The sequence below is a fragment of the Canis aureus genome, chromosome 10 (assembly GCF_053574225.1).
Source record: "Canis aureus isolate CA01 chromosome 10, VMU_Caureus_v.1.0, whole genome shotgun sequence".
Lineage (NCBI taxonomy): Eukaryota > Metazoa > Chordata > Mammalia > Carnivora > Canidae > Canis > Canis aureus.
In genome coordinates, this window is record NC_135620.1 from 66868730 (window position 1) to 66888862 (window position 20133).

Below are 20133 nucleotides of genomic sequence, written 5' to 3' on the forward strand. Positions count from 1 at the left end.
CCAGCCTCCCCGTAATTCATTACGCTGGATCTCAACAGTCGCTTGTGGTCTTATTTTAGCAGATCTTCCTTAAATGTGTAAGTGCCGTTGAGATATGGTAACTCTGTACATCTGGCTTCCCAGTGCATTGAGCTGCTGTGTTAAAATACATACGTAACCACCTCTGTCCACAACGTGCACTCACTCTAACACTCAAGATGCTTGGCAGTTAGACTAGAAAGGGCACAAACCCTTTTTTTTGTGTCTGTTTGGCAATTAACCATTCACTGGCTTTTTTTGTTGTAACATGCACTTCCTTTCTCTTGTTTTCATTCAAGCTGTGTACGCCATGGAAATTAATGTGGAGAAAGACAAACAAACAGGAGAGACCAAGATTCTCTCTACATCCACCATTGGCCCAGAGGGGGTCCATCAGAGAGGAGTCAAAGTCTATGATGACGGTACCAAAGTAGTATATGAGGTGCACTCAGGAGGCACTGTGGTAGAAAATGGAGTGCACAGGTTAAGCTCAAAGGATGTAGAAGAGCTTATTCAGAAGGCGGGACAATCAAGCTTCAGAGGAGGGCACGTGTCGGAAAGAACTGGGATCGCAGACGGGAGCCTCAGCCACCCTAAGGAACACATGCTCTGCAAAGAAGCCAAGTTAGAAATGGTACATAAGTCTAGGAAAGATCATTCTTCCGGGACCCCAGGGCAGCAGGCCCAAGCCCCCAGCACTGAAGGGCCCGAGGCAAACTTGGATCAGCCGGTCACCATGATTTTCATGGGCTACCAAAATATCGAGGACGAAGAGGAGACCAAGAAGGTGCTAGGCTACGATGAAACCATCAAGGCTGAATTGGTCCTCATTGACGAAGACGATGAGAAGTCATTGAGGGAGAAGACAGTGACGGACGTGTCCACTATCGATGGGAACGCAGCCGAGCTTGTGTCCGGGAGGCTGATCTCAGACACCACAGAGCCCTCATCCCCAGAAGGGAAGGAAGAGAGCCTGGCCACAGAGCCAGCCCCAGGTACCCAAAAGAAAAAGCGCTGTCAATGCTGTGTTGTCATGTGACCACTTCTTTCTTCCCTTTCCTTCTGGGCAGCCTCTGTGCTCTCCAGCACTTACGTAGACCTCACTGTACCACTAACTGCAATACTGTGAACTGGAAGCAAACGCCTGCCTTGCCTTGCAGTTGGATTGCTTTGGTCTCTCTTATTTTTTTTCCCCTTTCGTTTTTCTCCAGTTTCCTCACCTGAGAGACAAACGTGCATGTGTGTGCTTCATTCTTTCCAAGAACTTGCTTTTCCTCTCAACCTTTCCTTGTGTCTTCAAGAGTGAATCAATTTCTTACTGCTCGATTGGAATGGACTCTTCACATCAGCCAGTTATATAGTAGCCTTAATTCACTTGACTGGAATTGAACCCAGTGGCACCGGGGGTTTCATTCTGTAGCGTGTTCCTATAACGTAGTCACACGTCACCACGTCGCTGACTTCCCACTTGCCTCCCCTGCTGTGGATCTTTGCTTTTATATCTTGTGTGGCAAAATGCTGTTGGCTCTAGCTGGTTGCTAGTGTGGCCAAAAGTGGACCTTACTTAGTGTGTTCAATCTAGGGTGATGCTTTTTGCTGCCTTACATAAGCTTCCAGATTACAGTATTGTGCATCTATGGCTTTCCTTCTGTTAAAACTGAAATGAAGTTGATGTAAAAGAAAAGAACCCAGTGCTTGTCACGACTGAAATGTAGGGACTGACTCCGTAACCTGCCCATCAGCAGCAGTCTCTTTCTGTGGCTTCACTGATGGACCCTTTATATACGAAGCACCATTTTTAATTTTCTAAGGACATGAAACAAACATTGTTTTGAGCATTAGTAGTGATCTCTAAACTTAGGCATATCCATGAGCCTTGCTTCTATTCTCTCAAAAAAAAATGTAAATTTTTATATTGTTTTCTTTTTCACGGATATTTTCTGATCATGTTAATCTATTTTCAACGAAGGGATCCTTTTGAGGAGTATCTCTGCAGTGACCATATTTCTAAAACAGTCTTTCTGACCTACAGTGGTTGCTGCCATGCTTCCGCTTCATGGTAGCTGGACGGTGCTGGAACTAAACTTACCTGTTCGTCTCACCTGCCCGCTTGATTACAGAGCCTTACTTCTGGACTCTTTTCTTTCTGTCCCCATGAGAAAGAGAACGTTTCCTGTAACGTCACCATGTAGGTTTATCCACCCTTCAAAATAAGCTTGAAAAAATGTAAACAATGTTTAAGAAAGACCTGTCTTCTCCACGTTAAGTACTTAAACTCATTCCGCAAGTACTGATTGAGTGGCACATTAGCTGAGCTTCTTAAGACCCGTGTCTTAAACTTCTGGAGATTTCAGAACATCGAAGAATAGATTTATTATTTTTTTTTAAATCTAGAACACAATGAACGATTCTTTAGATAAATTCTTAGCATTCTCCCAAAGCAAACGGTCACATGTGTAGTAAAACCAAAGGGAACCAATTTAGTAAAATAATAATACAGTAATAAAATAAAGATGTAACATTTTAACTGGCTTTAATAACAGAGATAGCTTAACTTGAAGCTATTTGCCCAGATGTTCAGAGCATGGTTGCGAATCAGTCACAAAATTGTATGTAGCATACAATAAGTCACGCTACATCAAGTCTAACTTCTGTGGAAAGCAGACAAGGAAAAAAAAAATGAGGTAGTCTTGAGAGAATTTCTTTACAGAACCAAGTAAATTTGTCCTAAGTAGCTTTCTCAGTGCTAAATCGAACTGTTATTATTGTAAATGTCTTGGCTTGAAATTATATTTATTCCCAATGGAAAGGGGGAACTATGACACTTTTATTGTTAATTTTTCTCAAATAATTATATTTCAATGAGCACAAAGTAAGTCATTTTATCACCAATATGTAAACAAAAGAAAAGTTAAGAAGGGACAAATAAAGGAGCTAAGTTCTGCCTCCTAAGATGATTCCATCAATGGCTTGCTTTTGACTAGTAGAGGGGATTCCCTCCAAATAATCTCAGGTTCACCAGAGCAGCTGCAATTGAATAAAGCTGCTGTCTTATAACATCTGGTTTTGCTGCCTAGAAATCTCCCCACTCAGCTTTACGCCCCTCGGTCAATGGTCACTTATGCTTCATGTAAATGTTAGAGAGAATGACATGCCAGATAAACCTATTTACGTAGAAGATGAAAACAGTCTCAGTGTTTGGACAATCTTATTTTAATAATTTATTTAATAGAGAAACAATCTAAAAGTTTACCATAACTTATCCTTTTTTACTCACTTAGGGATTAAAATTATTCAATAGGAGTTTTTAAAAAGCACAGTTAGTGAATGGAATCGTAGAATTTAGAACCCTTGAGCTTGCTGTTTGATAAATAGAATCAGCCTTCTGATTCTGAGAACAGATCATTCCCAGAAATGACCTACCCGTCCTTCCGTAGTGAGCTAGTTCCTCCTGAAGAAAATTATATGCCCTTCTCACCACAACCTTATGCATCGGATCTGAAAGACCAATGATAATCTGCACTTTCATCCATCCATGATTATTATAGCGATTAACAAATTATATGAATTAGAGGTCTCTTTATAATTTTACTATTTAACCTTATCATTTAATAGCTTAAAGTAAAGCCAGTTTCCTTTATTAAAATGATATGTGCCCATACTATATGGTTTCTTTGAATATAGCATATATTTGCTTATTTTTGCATCATTTTCCTATCGAAAATAGAGGATTTAGGCTCAGCCAGTACTTCTATAGGCTGAGACCTATAATCTCACCTACAGAAACAAATATCTACATAATGAAAACATCCCCAGTGTCGTGATTGAGAATGTTCTGCTTTCCCTGCTATTATTTTCTCTGTGAAAACTTTATTGTGTATGGTATCACACCCTAAAATACAGGGTATTGACTTACATAATCTGACTAATCAGAGAATCAGTAACGAAGCTGCCAAACCACGGTCTTTTTGAGCTAATGATTAGTTGGATTGTCTTCTAAAACTATATAATCAATTCCCCTTTAAATGGAAAGAGGAGAAAGAGGGAAAAGAGGGATAGTTCATTTGTTATAAATAGATTTTCAGTGGCATTGAAGTAAAGATCTTTTAATGGTTAACATAGTAAAGTTTAAGCTTACGTATCCTAAAAAAATCTCGATGACTTGTATATCCTTGCCTTTGTTTTCTTTGATGTGCAATAGGACAAACGAAGGGGAATATTTTTTTACCTTGTACCTCTTTTACCCGTAAATCTATTAATTCCTTCTATAAGCAAAACTAGTTGCCTCTACAAGTGATTTGACAGTGTTCAGTGATGTCACTTAGTACTGGGAGTAGAGAGGATGAGGGGCGAGGGAATTCCCTTCTGGCCAAACCCAACGCATGGTTTCCATAAGCCTCCTGAGCAACCTTAAAATATTCAAAGACTTTCAGGAAACTCAAACAAGTTCGAGAGTTCATTTGATTTGACTCCTTTTTGAACTGTTGATGTTCATGATGTACATGTATCAGCTTTAAATTCCCACCAACTCCATTTTGCTTCCTGGTCATAAATGTGTTTTTCCTACGTGCTAGTAGAGTGTTTTATTTTGGTTAGGGCCAAGTTTTTATAAAAGGGGGAAAAACATCGAGGTACAGTATCATCTCTGGAGCAAAACATTCAGGCCACGTGCAAAAACGGCTCATTTCTCTTTGCTTCCTGCAAAATATCATTTCAAGGGACCACAGAACACCCTTGAAATGACCATTTATTGAATGCCGATGAATCAATGGATAGCATGAAAAAGGAAGAGGGGAACATGGTGACGGAGGCAAAAATTGAACCACTAAACCGATTTTCTTCCTTTTTTAAAAAAGCGTTAGCCCTATCAACTTAAAACACATGAACATAGACAAAATATTCACAGAGGACATTCTGTCATTGTCCGTGCTGAAAATCTAGCAGCTTGGCCGTCTCTCTTTGTCCTTGGACCCACTGTGGAGTTTAACTCACCAAAGGGCCCCATTCCCTGTGGGAATAGTCTCATCTCCCATAGGGTGACGTTGTTTACAGTAAAAACGATTCCAAGGCAAGCAGTTTCAAGTTGTGTTCTTGCAACACGCACCTTCAGTTCTTGAAACCACAAGAAGTTTTGAAACTTCGCAAATATGCAATCTCTTAGAAGCTCCTCAACTTACTATGAATCAAGGTATATAGGCCTCCACTGATTAGGATAGAACCAGCAAATATCCTTTGTCCTGTTGGACAGTACAACCCAACAGGTTAACAGAGTTAGGGTGTATGTCACAAAACAGCTCCAAGACACCAGCAAGATGAGATCTTTGAGTCTTGCTGCCAGTTGACTCTCCTAGGATAGCCTTCTTCTAATCTTATCAGGAAAACTTTCCTTTTTCTAGGGAAAAAGAAAAGTCAGGCTTTTGTGAGGAGCCCAATGCAGTTACGTGTCTGTTTTCATAGCTTCAGCAAACTCCATGATCAAATTTCCATTTTAACAAAAACCAAAATACTTATTATTTGAATGTAGAAAAAAATAAACAATATTACATCCTGACAGTTCCAAAGGGCAGTTTCACTGGGGATCCTTAGACCAGCCTCGCCCGCCCTCCCTTAATTTTTATATGACTTAACCAGGCCTCTGCTTCCCGTCTCCACTCCAGTCTAACATGAGGTCAGAACTGTATAGCACGAAACCTTGCTTTCAACTTGAAGATATAAGATGTAATTTTGGGGACCGCAGACTTTCTGCATCAAAGATCTGGACAGCCTTAACTTTTGTAAAAAACAAAAAACAAAAAAACACCAACACCAACACCAACAGTTTTTCAGTGCTCTCTTTTACTAGGCAGGAAACCAAAATGTTTCCTGAAAATTAACGACTTTTTTATATTTTGTGACTATTTTCTAAGTTTCTATAGGTTGAGGCCTAAATGGTCATCTTGTCCCCATAATGCCTCTTCCTTGTCAACTGGGGGCTCTTTTTTGCAAGTCACTGCATTTTTATCAAAAGACAAGTAGATTTCATGAACCATAAAATTCTCCCTAGACTTCAGGCAGTCCTTCTGGAGCGAAAGAACAGAAACACAGAAAGAAAAGAATTACAGGGTGGCTTCTTTTTATTTCCCTATGGTTAATGTACTGTATGGTCTGTATGTTTACAGAATGTATCTGCCTTGTGATGTGAACAAAATGAATGACAAAAACAGAGTTCTGATGTGCCATTTGAAAGTTTGCCTTAGCATTGCTGTTTATGTTCTTCTTTTCTGTCCTTTAAAAATAACAACAACAACGAAAACGCAGGTTGTATTCCAAAGCTGTATTAACACAACATTCTCTTCCCTGCCCCGACCCAGCCCTTCTCAGAGCTGTGAATTTCATCACAGGAGCCTTGAGGCAGAACCTTGCAGGTCAGGCCCAAGGGGAATAAAGTGGACACAGCTTGGACATTGTCTATGGCCCATCTATCAGCCAAGCGTGTTCCTGTGTTCTCCTCTGAGTCTGAATATCACACTCTGACGTTCCTGGGCAGGCCACAGGCAGCATATGGCCTTCTCACAGTGGGCAGGGGCGGGGTGGGGTGGGGGACTTGTGGACTCCCTCTCTGGGTCTGGGAGCGTATTTTTAAGCACAAGTGGCATAGCTTGAAAAAGCAAGAGAGATGGACTCAAATGATATGATTGAGCCATAACTGAGGGGTGTGCCATTCATGATAGTCGAAGATGAGTACCATATGGGTGGGAGTAAGGAGTAGCTGTTAGAAATGGAATATTTTACATTTATGTATTTTTTTAAGGAATGATATTTTTGTAATGAAATCTATACGCATTATGAAGCTTGAGTTTGAAAATCCCCTCGATTGAGTTATTTCTCCATTCCATTAAGGTGTGAACTTTCTGGTGAGTTCTGTAGCACAAGCCCAGACCTTGAGGGGCAATGATCAGAGGTCCCGTGACCTGCCCTTGTGCCACCACTGCATGAAATCCAGTGTTTCCAAACAGACCTAGGTTGTCAGATCAAGCTTTCTATGCCTGTCATTGGGTAAACCATGTCGTATGGCTTGATAGCTCTCTGGGGTACACCTTCAATGATAAATAATGATGTTTTGGAAGGGGGTAGCCATTCTAAATGTAAGCCAACCCCAGCGATGATCAAAATCCAACTGTTTCACATATTTAGGACTAATCACTGCATTGGAGGCTAAGGGACCGCTCACCGTGGTATATTTGGATGATATGGGTAAAATGGTGAGTCAGAAGTCTCTGGCCATCTACGGTTTATACGTAAGTGTATAAACCAACACTATAAATTTAGGAGGTATATTTGGCCTTGCAAATACCAATGGGGCTGCACCATATTTTCAGGGTTAAGTCGAAACAGAGAAGAATAGTCTTTATTCTTCCATTAATGAGATTCTGAATTTTTTAGAGTTCTTGGATTTTTTTTCCCCCAATTTTCTGCCAAGCTCCCAAGTTCCCATGGGAATCAAACTCAGTTTCATAAAGACCTTCACCCACACCTGTTCCTCTATCAGATGGACAGAGCAGCTTAAGCCTCAGAGTCTGCTCACCACCCCTGTTAGACTCTCTTCCCAGGCAGCATCCTTGCCCCAGGTGGGCCCTTTTTCTATGACCCTAAAAGACCAAGATCCAATTCCAATAAGGCAAGGCCATAAGCATTCTCTCCAACTGAAGAAAAATAACCCCTCTGGTTCCCATGCAGATCATTTCAATTCCATGATCACTAGAATCCCTCCAACAGGCCCAACTCAAGCCCAGCTATGAACATCAGTGTCATGGAGACAGCTCTCAAAACAAAAGAGCTATGCAACTGCCTGAAGGTGCTAAGGGAGAGCTCATACGCTCTCATCTCTTACCACCGCGGGAGCCTCACAGTGTTGAGATGAGATGGACAAGGAAACATCCAGGTCCTTGGTTTTGCAACCAGCCTTTACATACAGAGAGGCCACCAGGCAATGCCTGATCTGAACTGTTCTGTGTGCAGCTCCAACTCCAATTCCGTGATCTCCTATTCTGGCAAGCAGAAAGAGTTCTAGCCTTTGTGGGGTTCTGGAACATTTCTTTCCTCCTCTCAAGCTCCTGACTCAGTAGAGTAAAATCATATAGGGGTTCCAGAAAATGTTGTGTCTGATGCAGCTTTTCAGTGAATGTAGGTTGTCGATGGAATTTTCAGCTTTAGCAGCTCACTCGGGGTGAGTGACATCTCTGTAAATATTTCCATTTCTGTGGTTGGTTGGGGGGTGGGGGGTGGGGGAGCCTGTCGTGCTGACTCTGAATTAGACTTGCTGGGCTAGCTGCTGTACTTTGTAACCTGAAGTGTACTTTGACTGTTCTGTTTCCTTCAGATGAAAAAAAAACAAAAAAAACAAAAACCGACTTCAGAAATAACACTGCCAGCGACAGCCAATGCTGTACTTGTAGCTTCTCTCTGTTCCTCTGTACAGTATTAATAGACAATAAACTGCCTTTTCACTGCATCTACCTCTGTGTGTCTGTGCCCCAATTCTTTCCCCTTCCCACCTGCCACGAGTGGATTTCAGGCCAGACCGCCTTGGGAGTGCCTTCAACCGCTCACTAAAACTAAACACTAATCCAGTGCCTTTCAAACTCGAGCGTGCTTCAGAATCACGTGGGGGGACCCCCAGAGAAGGTGGAGGAAGCTCAGTCACACCTCTGGAACTCACATTCGGGTTCCTGGGTGGGGCCTGCTAACCTGCATTTTTAATACTGTCTCCAGGTGATTCTGATACATGTGGTTCCTGGCCCCTCTGTGGGTTGGGTGCCCCACAGGGGGAGTTCCTGTGGCCTGCCTGTTCCAGCTGGTTTACACACTAACCAATCCACTTTCCCAACACTTCTGCTCTCTCACCTACTCTTGCACATCTGTCTCCACACCTGTCATCCTTTTTCTCGTTCTTTGCGAGCCCCTAGCAGTGGCATTGACTGTGATCCCGTGGGTCAACCTTGGGCTTCCCCTTAGGCAGTAAGCATTCACCCACTGCGGTCTTAGAAACAGGAGCATCTGAAGACACACAGGGACTTTGTGACTCTTTACCACTGTATCCTCTTTATCTAGAGTGGGCTCAACAAACTTTTTCTGTAAGTGGCCAGATAGTAAGTATTTTGGCTCTGCGGGCCGGATGATTTCTGTCACAACTGTTCTTCTCTGCCTGAAGGCAGCCAGGCACTACACATAAATGAATAAGTGTGGCTATGTTCCAATAAACCTAATTTATAAAAACAAGACAGTAGACTGGATTTGGCCCTCAGGCTTGTAGTTTGCTAATCCTTGGCCTCAAATGGCACATAGTTGGTACTCAATAAAAAAATGTAAAAGTTATCATATGAAAGAATGAACAAGGGGCAGATGTGCTACCATCTGTAGAACTGTCATAGAAATTTGTTTTCTTTGAGGATAGGGAGTAAAAGAAGTCAGTTGGGGAGTTCTCATCTGTTTGGATTTTGTTTTTTATATCTTTATGTATGGAAGTGACCTTGAAAGTTTGAAGCATGAATGGTGCCTTGTAGACAGCTCAAACTGCCAACTGAAATTAATAAGAAGTTTCAACCAATGCGTAGTTGAGGAAGTACAAGGACTTCTTGTCCTTGTCAGCAGTGCTGGGGATACCAGCACAGGGCCGTCCCTAAGCATCTAAGCATTTGATCCAAATGTCTGTGGAATATTTTGTCTGAGCCGTCCTACACAGTGAAGCAGGGCCTTCTTTATATTATTCTCTTTGTTAATTGAAATACTCTTTAGTGTGTGGACATGTGGGCTGGAACCACAATGGCACATTACACATCCCACATTACCTGGGGCATACAAACAGTGACACAACAGCAGCATGTGAAAGTTGTGTGTTTATATACACTGCCAGTGTTGTTATGGAGTTAAAGGAAATTATGTTTATGCAAAGCACTCTGTAAGCAGGAAGTAGATACCAAATGTTAGCTTACATGCGATGAGAAAGGGCCTATCCTCTACCAAATGGTTCACCTTTCCCGAATGTAAAGAGTATAGGCTATTCAGGTGTGTTTCAGAACCAGCATAAAAATGGAAGCTGCTTTTCCCCCCTTTAGGTTTGTGACTGCTTTTGCATGACATTGAACCATATGACATGGACATTTTGGAGATCAATAGTGTTGAATGTTGACAGTTCCATGTAGCTCAAACTAATAATTCTATTCTGGGGATCATTTTCCATCATAGAGGGCAAAATATGACCAGAACTCCAAATATAGCAGGAGGAATTTAGATAATAAAGTAAGAACTTTGAAAGGGAACATAGTTCAGTATCACCAACACAGAACAAGGCATTTCCCTTGGGTGTGTAGGATTTCCTATGATCTTACATCGGCCCTATGAGGTACACATTGCTATTGTTCTCCTTTATACATGAGGAAACTGAGTTACTAAGATAGTAAGCACCTCACCCAATGTAGCAGAGCTACAAATTGGGGTGGAGGCAGGAGGGACAGGTTTCCAGCCCAGCTCTAACTTCCTTCCACAAGGAAGGCTCTATGTCATGAAACTGGTATAAGGATTCAGCTAAGCCTGGACATAGAAAGATTTGGATAATAGAACTATCTATGCAAACAAAACAAAACAAAACAAAACACCACAGAATGGCACCAGTTCTTATTTTGCACCTTTTCGTACTCAGGCAAACGCTCTATAATATCACCGCCCTCTGGAGGCTGGGAGGTATCTCTGCAGACTTCCATCCCACAAGAAAAGCAGAGGGTAATATCATCCGCTGTTCTCTTCTCTGCTCATTACTGCTTGATAGTTTTTCCTTCCCCAGTTTAGGAAAAGGATTAACAAAATTGCCCAAAAAACTGTAAACTCGGGGAGTGGCGTTAGTCTGAATAAACTAACATGGTTTTGTTGTTGTTGATGATGATAGGATTGCTATTATGATTATTAAGTCACCCATCTCGCAAACTGCTAAGAGGAACAGAGCTGGGATTATGTACCTGCCTTTGAATCCAGGCTGTGTCGCCCTTCTGAAGCACCACAACTCCCCCAGCAGCCCAGCCCCTCTCCCGCTTTTCTCAAATGGTGTCAAATCCTCTCCTTCATGGACAATGCACAGAAGCAAAGATTTGCTATTTAGGAGTTTAGGTTACCAGATGTCAAAGAGATCATCAAATACAGAGGTCACAAGATGGCTATTCCATAGGCTGAATCTAGCCTATGACTATAAATATAACTATAAATTTTGCCTGCATACTGCTTTCAAATAGTTTTTAATTCATTGCCAAAAATGATAAGAGAATTCCCATTTTAAAAGTATGAATTTCCAGCTTCTCTAGACTTTAGAGCCTCTGTCTTTTTTTAAATATCTCAAAGCTATTATTTATTCTGTGCAAGTTTCCACTATACACTAAACATTCTTCAACTCTTAGTTATACAACAAACAAGTATACACTGGTCTTTTGGCTCAGGCTCACAGGTCTTCCCTGCAGAAGGGTGTCCAGCCATTTAAACTCAGGCCATCTTTCTCTGATGCCTCCTCCTGGGAGCACTGGAAGACACCAGGCTCCAAGCTGTTTGGGTGTGCAAAGAACTCCATGCATAGAACCCCATGCCTTGGTGCTGAACAGCTTTACTCTCTGAGAAAGCACAGAGTTGTGTCCGACTACTTAGAGCAAAATCAAGCCCATAAGAAAGAATCACACAACTGAGGCAAGATGTCCCAGGATACCCAGGCTCCAGCTCCCAGGGTAGGACTGAAGACCAATGCTAAGAGGAGCCAAGGGTGGCATTGGCATCCCTGAGCAAGTTGGTCCAGAGGGCTTACATCCAGGAGACTCTGAGAAGGTTGGGAGTAAGGGTTGGCAGGAAGGTCAGGGAGAAAAAGCATGTTAAGAGGGAATATATTAAAGGTGAGAAAAGCACCAAGGATAAGAGACTTGTCAATCAAAACAATCCTTTGATTGTTTTCCTAGCTAACAGTTGCCTGGAGCTGATGGTGGCTGTCCCCTTTAGAAGAGCCATGTTCTCATTCACTGTCACCACCACCACTTCCTATTATCTTACTCTTGGCCAGCGTGTCCTTTATGTCACCTCCCTGGCCCCTGTTGACATCTCTAATCTACCATAATCCACCCATTTTATGGCTGGGTCAAATGAGTCCCAGATGGGAGATGAGACTTACCTATGACAAGGCAGTAACTGAGCCAGAGCTAGAGATGAAGTCTCCTGAACTCTTTTGGAAGTAGGAGGCTTTGTCCTAGATTTGGATTTGGATCTGATAGAAGCATCTAAAATTTTGAACAGGCTATGGGCAGAAAACCAATTTCAGTACCTGGTGCTTTCACTTTTTGACAGGGAAACACACCTGCTTGTATAATAATAGATTATCATAAGGCTGGTGAGCTCATTTACAACTCAAGAGAAAAAAAAAATCCTTTCCTACAACAATTTATAGTATATCGATTATCCTACTCTGTCTTCCTTAGGTTAAATGAAAATATAATATTTTAAGAATTTTGTGGTATCATATTCTTTTTGGTAAAAAGTTTCATTCCTGGAAAAATAAGCAAAAGTGTTGTATTCAACAGTTGAATAGTTCTGGGGGCTTCATATATCTTCTTAGGGAAAATATGAGGCATATCCTGTGTACACTTAAATTTAAATGCAGTTTTCTCTCCTCTCCTAATGTGTGGTCTTCTGTCGTGTTCCTGAGATTATATGGTCATGGAATAGAAATGTTCTCTAATGTTTACTCCCTTATTAAGAAAGGCAATCAGCAAGAAGTTTGACAATTCAGACAATAGGTGAAAGGGAATCTTTCAAAAAAAAAAAAAAAGAAAGAAAAAAGAAAAGGGAATCTTTTCTTCCCATGGCTTGCCACCAAAAACCAAAGTGATCTAGTGTTTTTCTTTCTTTCTTTCTTTCTTTCTTTCTTTCTTTCTTTCTTTCTTTCTTTCTTTCTTTCTTTCTTTCTTTCTCTTTCTTTCTTTCTTTCTTTCTTTCTTCTTTCTCTTTCTTCTTTCTTTCTTTCAATTTTAACTAGAGTAGAGGCTGATCAAATTTAAGAGTAGAATTGTATTTCCTCACTTGCTAACTCACTGAGAATTAAAAATATGAACAGTGGACCTACTCTTCTCAGGTCAGGGTTGTTGGGTCAGCCTGGAGGGCAACTTAAAAGCAAGATGAAGTCTGAGGTCAGTGTGGCTTGTCCCATCAATACTATCAATATATGCAGTCTCAAATCCCATGGCTTAAAGAGTGGCTTCAAACCAGAGTACACAGACAGGTGCAGTTGCTTCTTCTTTCCCTGAATTCCAACCAAATCCAGCTACACTCAGAGACTCATTGTAAGATTCTATCACATACTTTAACTCTGTTTTTCTTAAACTTTGACATTGGGGCATCACCTTAGTTATTTTTATCCTGTATGTATATCACCTGTGGAGCATTATTTCATTTTCTAACCACTTCTTTGGTTTAAATTTACGTAAAATGTAGCTTTGTAGCCCTACCTTCAGTAGGTAGCACATGCCATAAAAGGGTAACTATCAAGGGGCCCCTGGCTGGCTCAATCAGAAGAATATGTGACTCTTGATATCGGGGTTGTGTGTTCGAGCCCCATGCTGGGTGTAGAGATTACTAAAAAAATAAACCTTTAAAATGTAACTGTCAAAACAAAGACAAAACAACATTATTAATTCCCACTTGCATACTGTTGCCTAATCGTACATTTACCTGAGACCAGCCCTCTCTTTGTCAAAGGAGGGAATCACCAGGTTGGGTTGGAAAACTGTCAAAAATAAACCTACATCTCTTTCAGATAACCAGATGGAATGAAAGCATCAAAATGGTTATGACTCACTCATTGTGTGGCTCAATGTTATTTAGTACCATGTTCATTTACCCCTAAAATTTTGGAAACACTTCTTTTAAAAAAATTTTTTTTATTAGAGTTCAATTTGCCAACATATAGCATAACCCCCAGTGCTCATCTTGCAAGTGCCCCCCTCAGTGCCCATCACCCAGTCACCCCAACCCCCTGCCCACCTCCTCTTCCACTACCCCTTGTTCGTTTCCCAGAGTTAGGTGTCTCTCATGTTTTGTCACCCTCACTGATATTTTCACTCATTTTCTCTCCTTTCCCTTTATTCCCTTGTCCTTTCCCTTTATTCCCTTCTGGAAACACTTCTTCCCACACTATAGTCCCTTAAGAAAAACCCCAGTTCATCACTTCGAAGATTAGGATGAGAAAAACAAAGTGACTTGCTGAAGCCACAGGAAGGAAGAGCAGAGACACAGAACTGGTATTCAAACTCAGGTCAGGGGGACTTCAGATTCTTTCTGTCACACCAGCTGCCTGTCACGCTGCGCCTTGCATCAAGAATGAATTGAATACATCCACAGCAAACTTAAAGTCTCCATAAGGCTCTCTATCATTTAAACAAACAAAAGTAACATCTGTTCCAGCTAGAGCTGTCTCTGGGCATAAGCAGTTTTTCACTGATGGAGGCCAGATCTAATTGGGCTCCTTCTGCCTCACTTGAGCACAGTTATAGGATCAGATATGCGTTTCCAGATAGAGGGGGAGCTGGTGGGCTGGCTCCTGTGTGCAGGAGTCCTGCCTTCTTAGCATGCTTTCTGAGCTCTAGCGAGTTGATGCCTACTCAAGAGACTTCTTGGTTAATTCTCAAAAAGCCAGGGATTTAGTCAATGCAAGCTATCTAACTCTTAGCACTAGACATGAAGCAGACCTTAATGGAAGAAGAACCATCTCAACTTCAAGGACACCTCAACTTCTCCTTATCTCTTCTCTTCCCTTTTCTTCTCTCTTCACTCTTTGTTCCTTCCTTCTCTAGTCTTTTCTATTGAGTGAACCTGTTGTCCATGGGAAATGCACTCCCACCTGTAGGGTGAGTTGGACTTCTCAAAGAGCCCCTGAGTTCTCCCACAAAGTGCCATGCTGTAGGTCTCTGCTTCTCGTTTTCTGCTTGCTGCACATTAGAATCTGGGACATTTCCTTAAAAATAGGATGATACTAGGGCCTCACCCCAGAGATCCCGATTTAATTGGTGTGGGTGAGGCCTGGGGCATCTATTAAATGGCTCCAAGTGATTCTAATGGGGGCTTCTGGGTTGGAAACAATAGCACAGAGAAGCCCAGCATGGGCAGGAGTGGTCTAGAAGAGAGGTCCAGGCGGCAATCCTTGTGTCAACTCACAAAGCCAAGAAGAAAGGGAGGCTTTGGAGGCAGGACCATAGTCAAATTCTGGGTCTGTCATTGGCCAGCTGGGTAATCTTGGACAATTCATTTCAATTCACCAAACCTCAGTCAGCCTCCTCTTCTGTAAAATGAGAATAATTCTTACTTTGTAGGGCTTCTATTAGGGATATTCTGAAAGCCTTTATTTCTCTTTCTCTTTCTTTCTTTCCTCTTACAAAAGGAAAGTGTTTGAGGCAGTTTATAGGGAAAGACACAGCAGGAATAGAATATGGAGGGAAATCAGGTCAAGAGAAAAATAAGATAAAACTAGACTCAATCTAGCATAGCTTTCTGAATGTGTATTTCTCTGTCTCTCTCTCTCTCTCTCTGTCTCCTTCATTTGAGCAATTCAGTTTGTAAAATTGGAGACATGATACTTCTTTATCAACCAAACCACTGAATTCTAGTTTCTTGGGTCTGTTTTATTTTATTTTTTTTAAATTTTTATTTATTTATGATAGTCACAGAGAGAGAGAAAGAGAGAGAGAGGCAGAGATACAGGCAGAGGGAGAAGCAGGCTCCATGCACTGGGAGCCCGACGTGGGATTCGATCCCGGGTCTCCAGGATCGCGCCCTGGGCCAAAGGCAGGCGCCAAACCACTGCGCCACCCAGGGATCCCTTGGGTCTGTTTTAAAAACAAGGAAAACATGAAATTATAGAATCAGCATTTTTTTGAGTATGAAGGGACTCATGGCCTGACTTTGTCTTAGTTCTGTCATTGATTATATGACTTAGAAGAGTCCCTTTTCCTCTCTTGACCCTAACTTTCTCATCTATAAAATGAGTAATTTTACTAGGTGACTGTTGAAGTAGTTCTCGGTGATATTCTAGATAGATGTTAGCATCAAGAGTCTTCCTCTATAATTAAGGAAGGAAGGAAGGAAGGAAGGAAGGAAGGAAGGAAGGAAGGAAGGAAGGAAGGAAGGAAAAAGAAAAGAAAAGAAAAATATATCAAGCTAAGGGATGTTTTTCCTAAAAGGTCCAGAACTTTCTGGCTTTTCAAAACCAAAATATCAGTAATCTGCTGTGGCTCTGGCCTGACTCTGAGGAGCCCCTGGGCAAATCCCTCTTCACTGCCTTCCTTCAGGGTCTTTCTAAGCCCAGTGGAAATCTGGTGGCCATTTTCTTATGTATAAAATTTAGTGGGGGAACACCTGATTTACCAAGACTTATGATCCTCCATGGTTGAAAACAAGTTTGGATTCCTTTTTAAAAATAAAAACCAACTGGCCTTATTAAGAGCTAAAGCCTAATATCTTCATGCCCCACTCTTTCCTGACTCTGAGAGTCTTGGAGAGTGGGTGAATACCCACCCAGAGGCTCATGGGAGGTGAGTGAGGCAGACACACACCACTACTCATCTATTCTAGATGGTGTCTCCAAAAGAATCTTAAATATTTGAGCCACAGAAGGACAGTGCTTGTCTCCCCTAGGCAATGGATGCTCTGGGTGAAATACCAGCTCCTTCCCTTGTGCCCCATAGCTTAATGTTCAGTGCAACTGGATCTGAAATCAGTAAATCAGTTCTGCTCCTTCATAGCTCTGTATCTTTGGCCACTTAGGCTGTATGCTCTGCAGCATGCAACAGACTGTTAACTAAGCAGAAGTGTGTTTGTGTTGATACAAAGAGCTTTAGAAGCAGTAGATAAAAGGCTAGTCACAGAAGTTCCCAGTTGAATGGGTTTAGTTGGCTGAAGTTCAGTTGAGGATAGTTTGGTTTCAGGTCTTTTCATCTCTCAGGAGAAAATTCCCCTGGCTGAATGTTGGGAGGAGAAATGGGAATTCTCAGGTCATTTCCTGAGGCCATGACACGGTTCCAAATCCTTCACTGCAAGTGTAGAAGCTTCCATCAAGCATCGCCAAGGCACTGCCCAACTTCATAAGAACAGAGAACTGTGCTTTATTCGTTCCTTCCAGAGTTAAGATCAGTCTCTTCTCTCTGAAAGTCAGAATTTGCTAAAATGTAACACCTTCTCCTCTATCTCCCCTCTCCTCCACAGGTGAGTTCCCACTGGTTCCTAACATAAAGTCTCCTTGTCAGTTCAGGAGCCCAGCCCCTCCCCTCACTGGCCCCATTCACCCCCAGCATTGCTCCTACTGTCTAGTACACATCTAGTGTAGCCTCTTTCCTCTCCACACTTTGTGAAGTCATGATCATCAGGCTTTCCTTCGTCTTACACTCCCCCTGTGCCTGCCTCGGCTCCTCCTCTGTCCTCCTGCTCCCCTTATTCATGGCAGAGGCTTTATGTGGGTCCTCTGCATTCCTATGATGAAAGACTCATTTTCTAGTTCCAGAAATGAACCAGAAACATCATGTTTTCTCTCTAAATTAGTTGACTTTACCCAGACTCTGAGTGAAAAACCATAATCAAAATCTGATGCCACCTCTTGGCTCCTAAGACTCATAGGGAGAGATGGGACAAGGGTCCTTGCCTACCCTCCCTGTGCTCCAAAAAAAAAAAAAAAAAAGGGAATTATGATTTTAGTTTCTCCCTCCTTGTCAGAAAAGAAGGTATTGGTGTTGTGCTGACAGTCACGGTCTTCTCTCGTCAAGCCAGAGGAGAGACTAAACTTCTATCAGTAGGTTCCTGGCGAGTTTAACGGCAGAGTGTAGTCAAAATCATTTTTTGGTGCCTCATAAACAAGGGTATGGGTAGGTAGGTGAGTAGGCAAGCAGACAGCAGACTGAGGGTGACCAGCTATTTAAGGATGAGACTGCCGAAGTATACCAGTTCATGCTAGTGGGGGGAATGGGACACCCAGTAAGGTGACTGTTCAGGTTGCACGCTGCAGAATCCTCGAGGGCTCCATTCACATAGAGCACGCTGTGAATGGTTCCCTTAGGATTGTGCAGTGTGCAGCATGCACACTGTACGTGCTCAGGCATGTATGCGCTCAGGCGGTATGTCAGTTCTATGGAACACGTAGCTAAAAGCCAATCAGAAGCTTCTATCTTAAATGTAGCACTACACCTTTATTAAACTTGCTGCAGTATGTCAAGTTGCAAGAGCTAGTTTTAACTCTAAGAACTATTGGCCTTAACTCCTCAGAACCAGTAACCATGACATACTCCCAGGACCAGGCCTATTCTTCTTTGATTTTCTCTAGTTAAGTCTAGCATAGTACTAAGCACGTGGGGTAGGATGATTGTTGCATGGTATTGTAGCTGGGATTGTGGGCCAGAATGGTTGCTCTTCTCTCTAAGGCAGAGCAGCATTGCTTAGGCAAAAGGTGCTACCCAGTGACTGCTTAGAAAGGTTTCTCTGACTCAGGTGACCTGATGTCCATGTTTGCCCATGTTTTCCCAGCCTCATTCTCAACAGTGTTCTGGTTTGGATGATAGGGCACATGGTCGCACTCCCTTTAGCGTGCAGATGGGTGACTCTGTTTCGTCAGTCATCCCCACACCTGAGACCAGCCTTTCCTCTGATTGATCCTTTGGCAGTTCCTCATGATGCAGAGCAGTGCTCAAGGCATAGCGAGGGCTCTTTACTCCAATGACTATTATGAAGGATAGGACAAAGTGTGGTGGGACAGTCAACTATCACATTAAATCATCTCCTTTTTTTCTTTGCCATTTATGGTTGGTTTCATAGTCCTATGCACATGCAATGAAGAGGAAGAGATTAAAAAAAAAAGAAAGCAGAACACTATCAAACTCAGTACTTACTAGCCAGCTACAGACTCAGCAGAGGACATGGCTCTTAGCCCATGTCATTTACCTGCTGTCCCTGGTTGTTGGAGGAGATTCACTGATGTGGGTGCTCAGTAGCTATAATTACCATCAATGCATGGGAAGGAGAGTGGAGGGGGACCAAGTCCTTTGCAAATGCACATTCATCCAACAACAGCCAAGAAATACCCACAAGATGAGGGGCACTTGAGTGGCTCAGTTGGTTGAGTGGCCGACTCTTAACTTTGGCTCAGGTCTTGATCTCAGGATCCTGGGATCTAGCTCCATGTCAGGCTCTGTGCTCAGCAGGGCATCTACTTGAAGATTCTCTCTCTCCCTCTTCCTCTGCGCACCGCCCCCCCCAACACCATGCACATTTCTCTCTCTCTCAAATAAGTAAAATAAGTTAAATAAATAAGTAAATAAATAATAAATAAATAAATAAATAAATAAATAAATAAATGGAAATACCTACAAGACTGTACAGATGCTGACCAAGGCTTGAAGCCATGTATGTGCACAATGGTTCAGAGTTCTGATTCTTGAGTCTAATGGCCACTTCTTTGTGCCTTAGTTTCTTCAGATATGAAGTAGTGATGAGGGTTAAATCTCTTGTACTGTGTTTGGACACTTCCCAGCATATGTGGACAGAATTAAAGTATTAGCTATTAATAGGAATAGCAACAGTCGCTTTGAGAGCCACAGAGCAAGCTCTGAGAACAGTATGAAGCAGGGGTCGGTAAGTGTCCTTCTTGAGGCAGATCTGGGTGTCTTCCTGTTTTTGTAAATAAAGTTTTATTGGGACACAGCTATGCCCACTTGTTTACATATAGTCTAGGGGTGCTCTGTTGAGTAGTCAGGAAAGAAACCATGTGGCACATGAAGCCTCAAATATTTATTGTCTAAGTACTTTACCAAAAAAAAATTTGCTTACATCAGTCAGATATTCAAATTCACTTTCATAGTCTACTAGCATTTACTGAGTAATGATTAAATGCCCTGAACTGGACTAGATTTTTTTTTATTTATGAGAGAGAGAGACAGACAGACATAGGCAGAGGCAGAAGGAGAAGCAGGCTCCATGCAGGGAGCCCGACGCGGGACTCGATCCCAGGTCTCCAGGATCACGACCTGGACTGAAGGTGGCACCAAACCGCTAAGCCACCGGGGCTGCCCCTGGACTAGATTT

General features: G+C 42.2%; 1 protein-coding gene across 9 annotated transcripts in view; it reads left to right on the forward strand.

The window, feature by feature from the left end:
- PALM2AKAP2 (PALM2 and AKAP2 fusion) overlaps positions 1-20133 on the forward strand; it is a 468534-nt gene that overhangs the window by 276144 nt on the left and 172257 nt on the right. For 5 of the 9 annotated variants that reach the window (XM_077912859.1, XM_077912861.1, XM_077912863.1 and 2 more), the window contains one exon: positions 318-1013. The exons of 3 other annotated variants lie outside the window; for them this stretch is intronic. In XM_077912859.1, coding sequence (XP_077768985.1) covers positions 318-1013 — 696 coding nt within the window. Of the gene's footprint in view, positions 1-317; positions 2195-20133 lie in introns of those variants that run through there. One more of the 9 variants, XM_077912871.1, reaches the window with a different exon arrangement.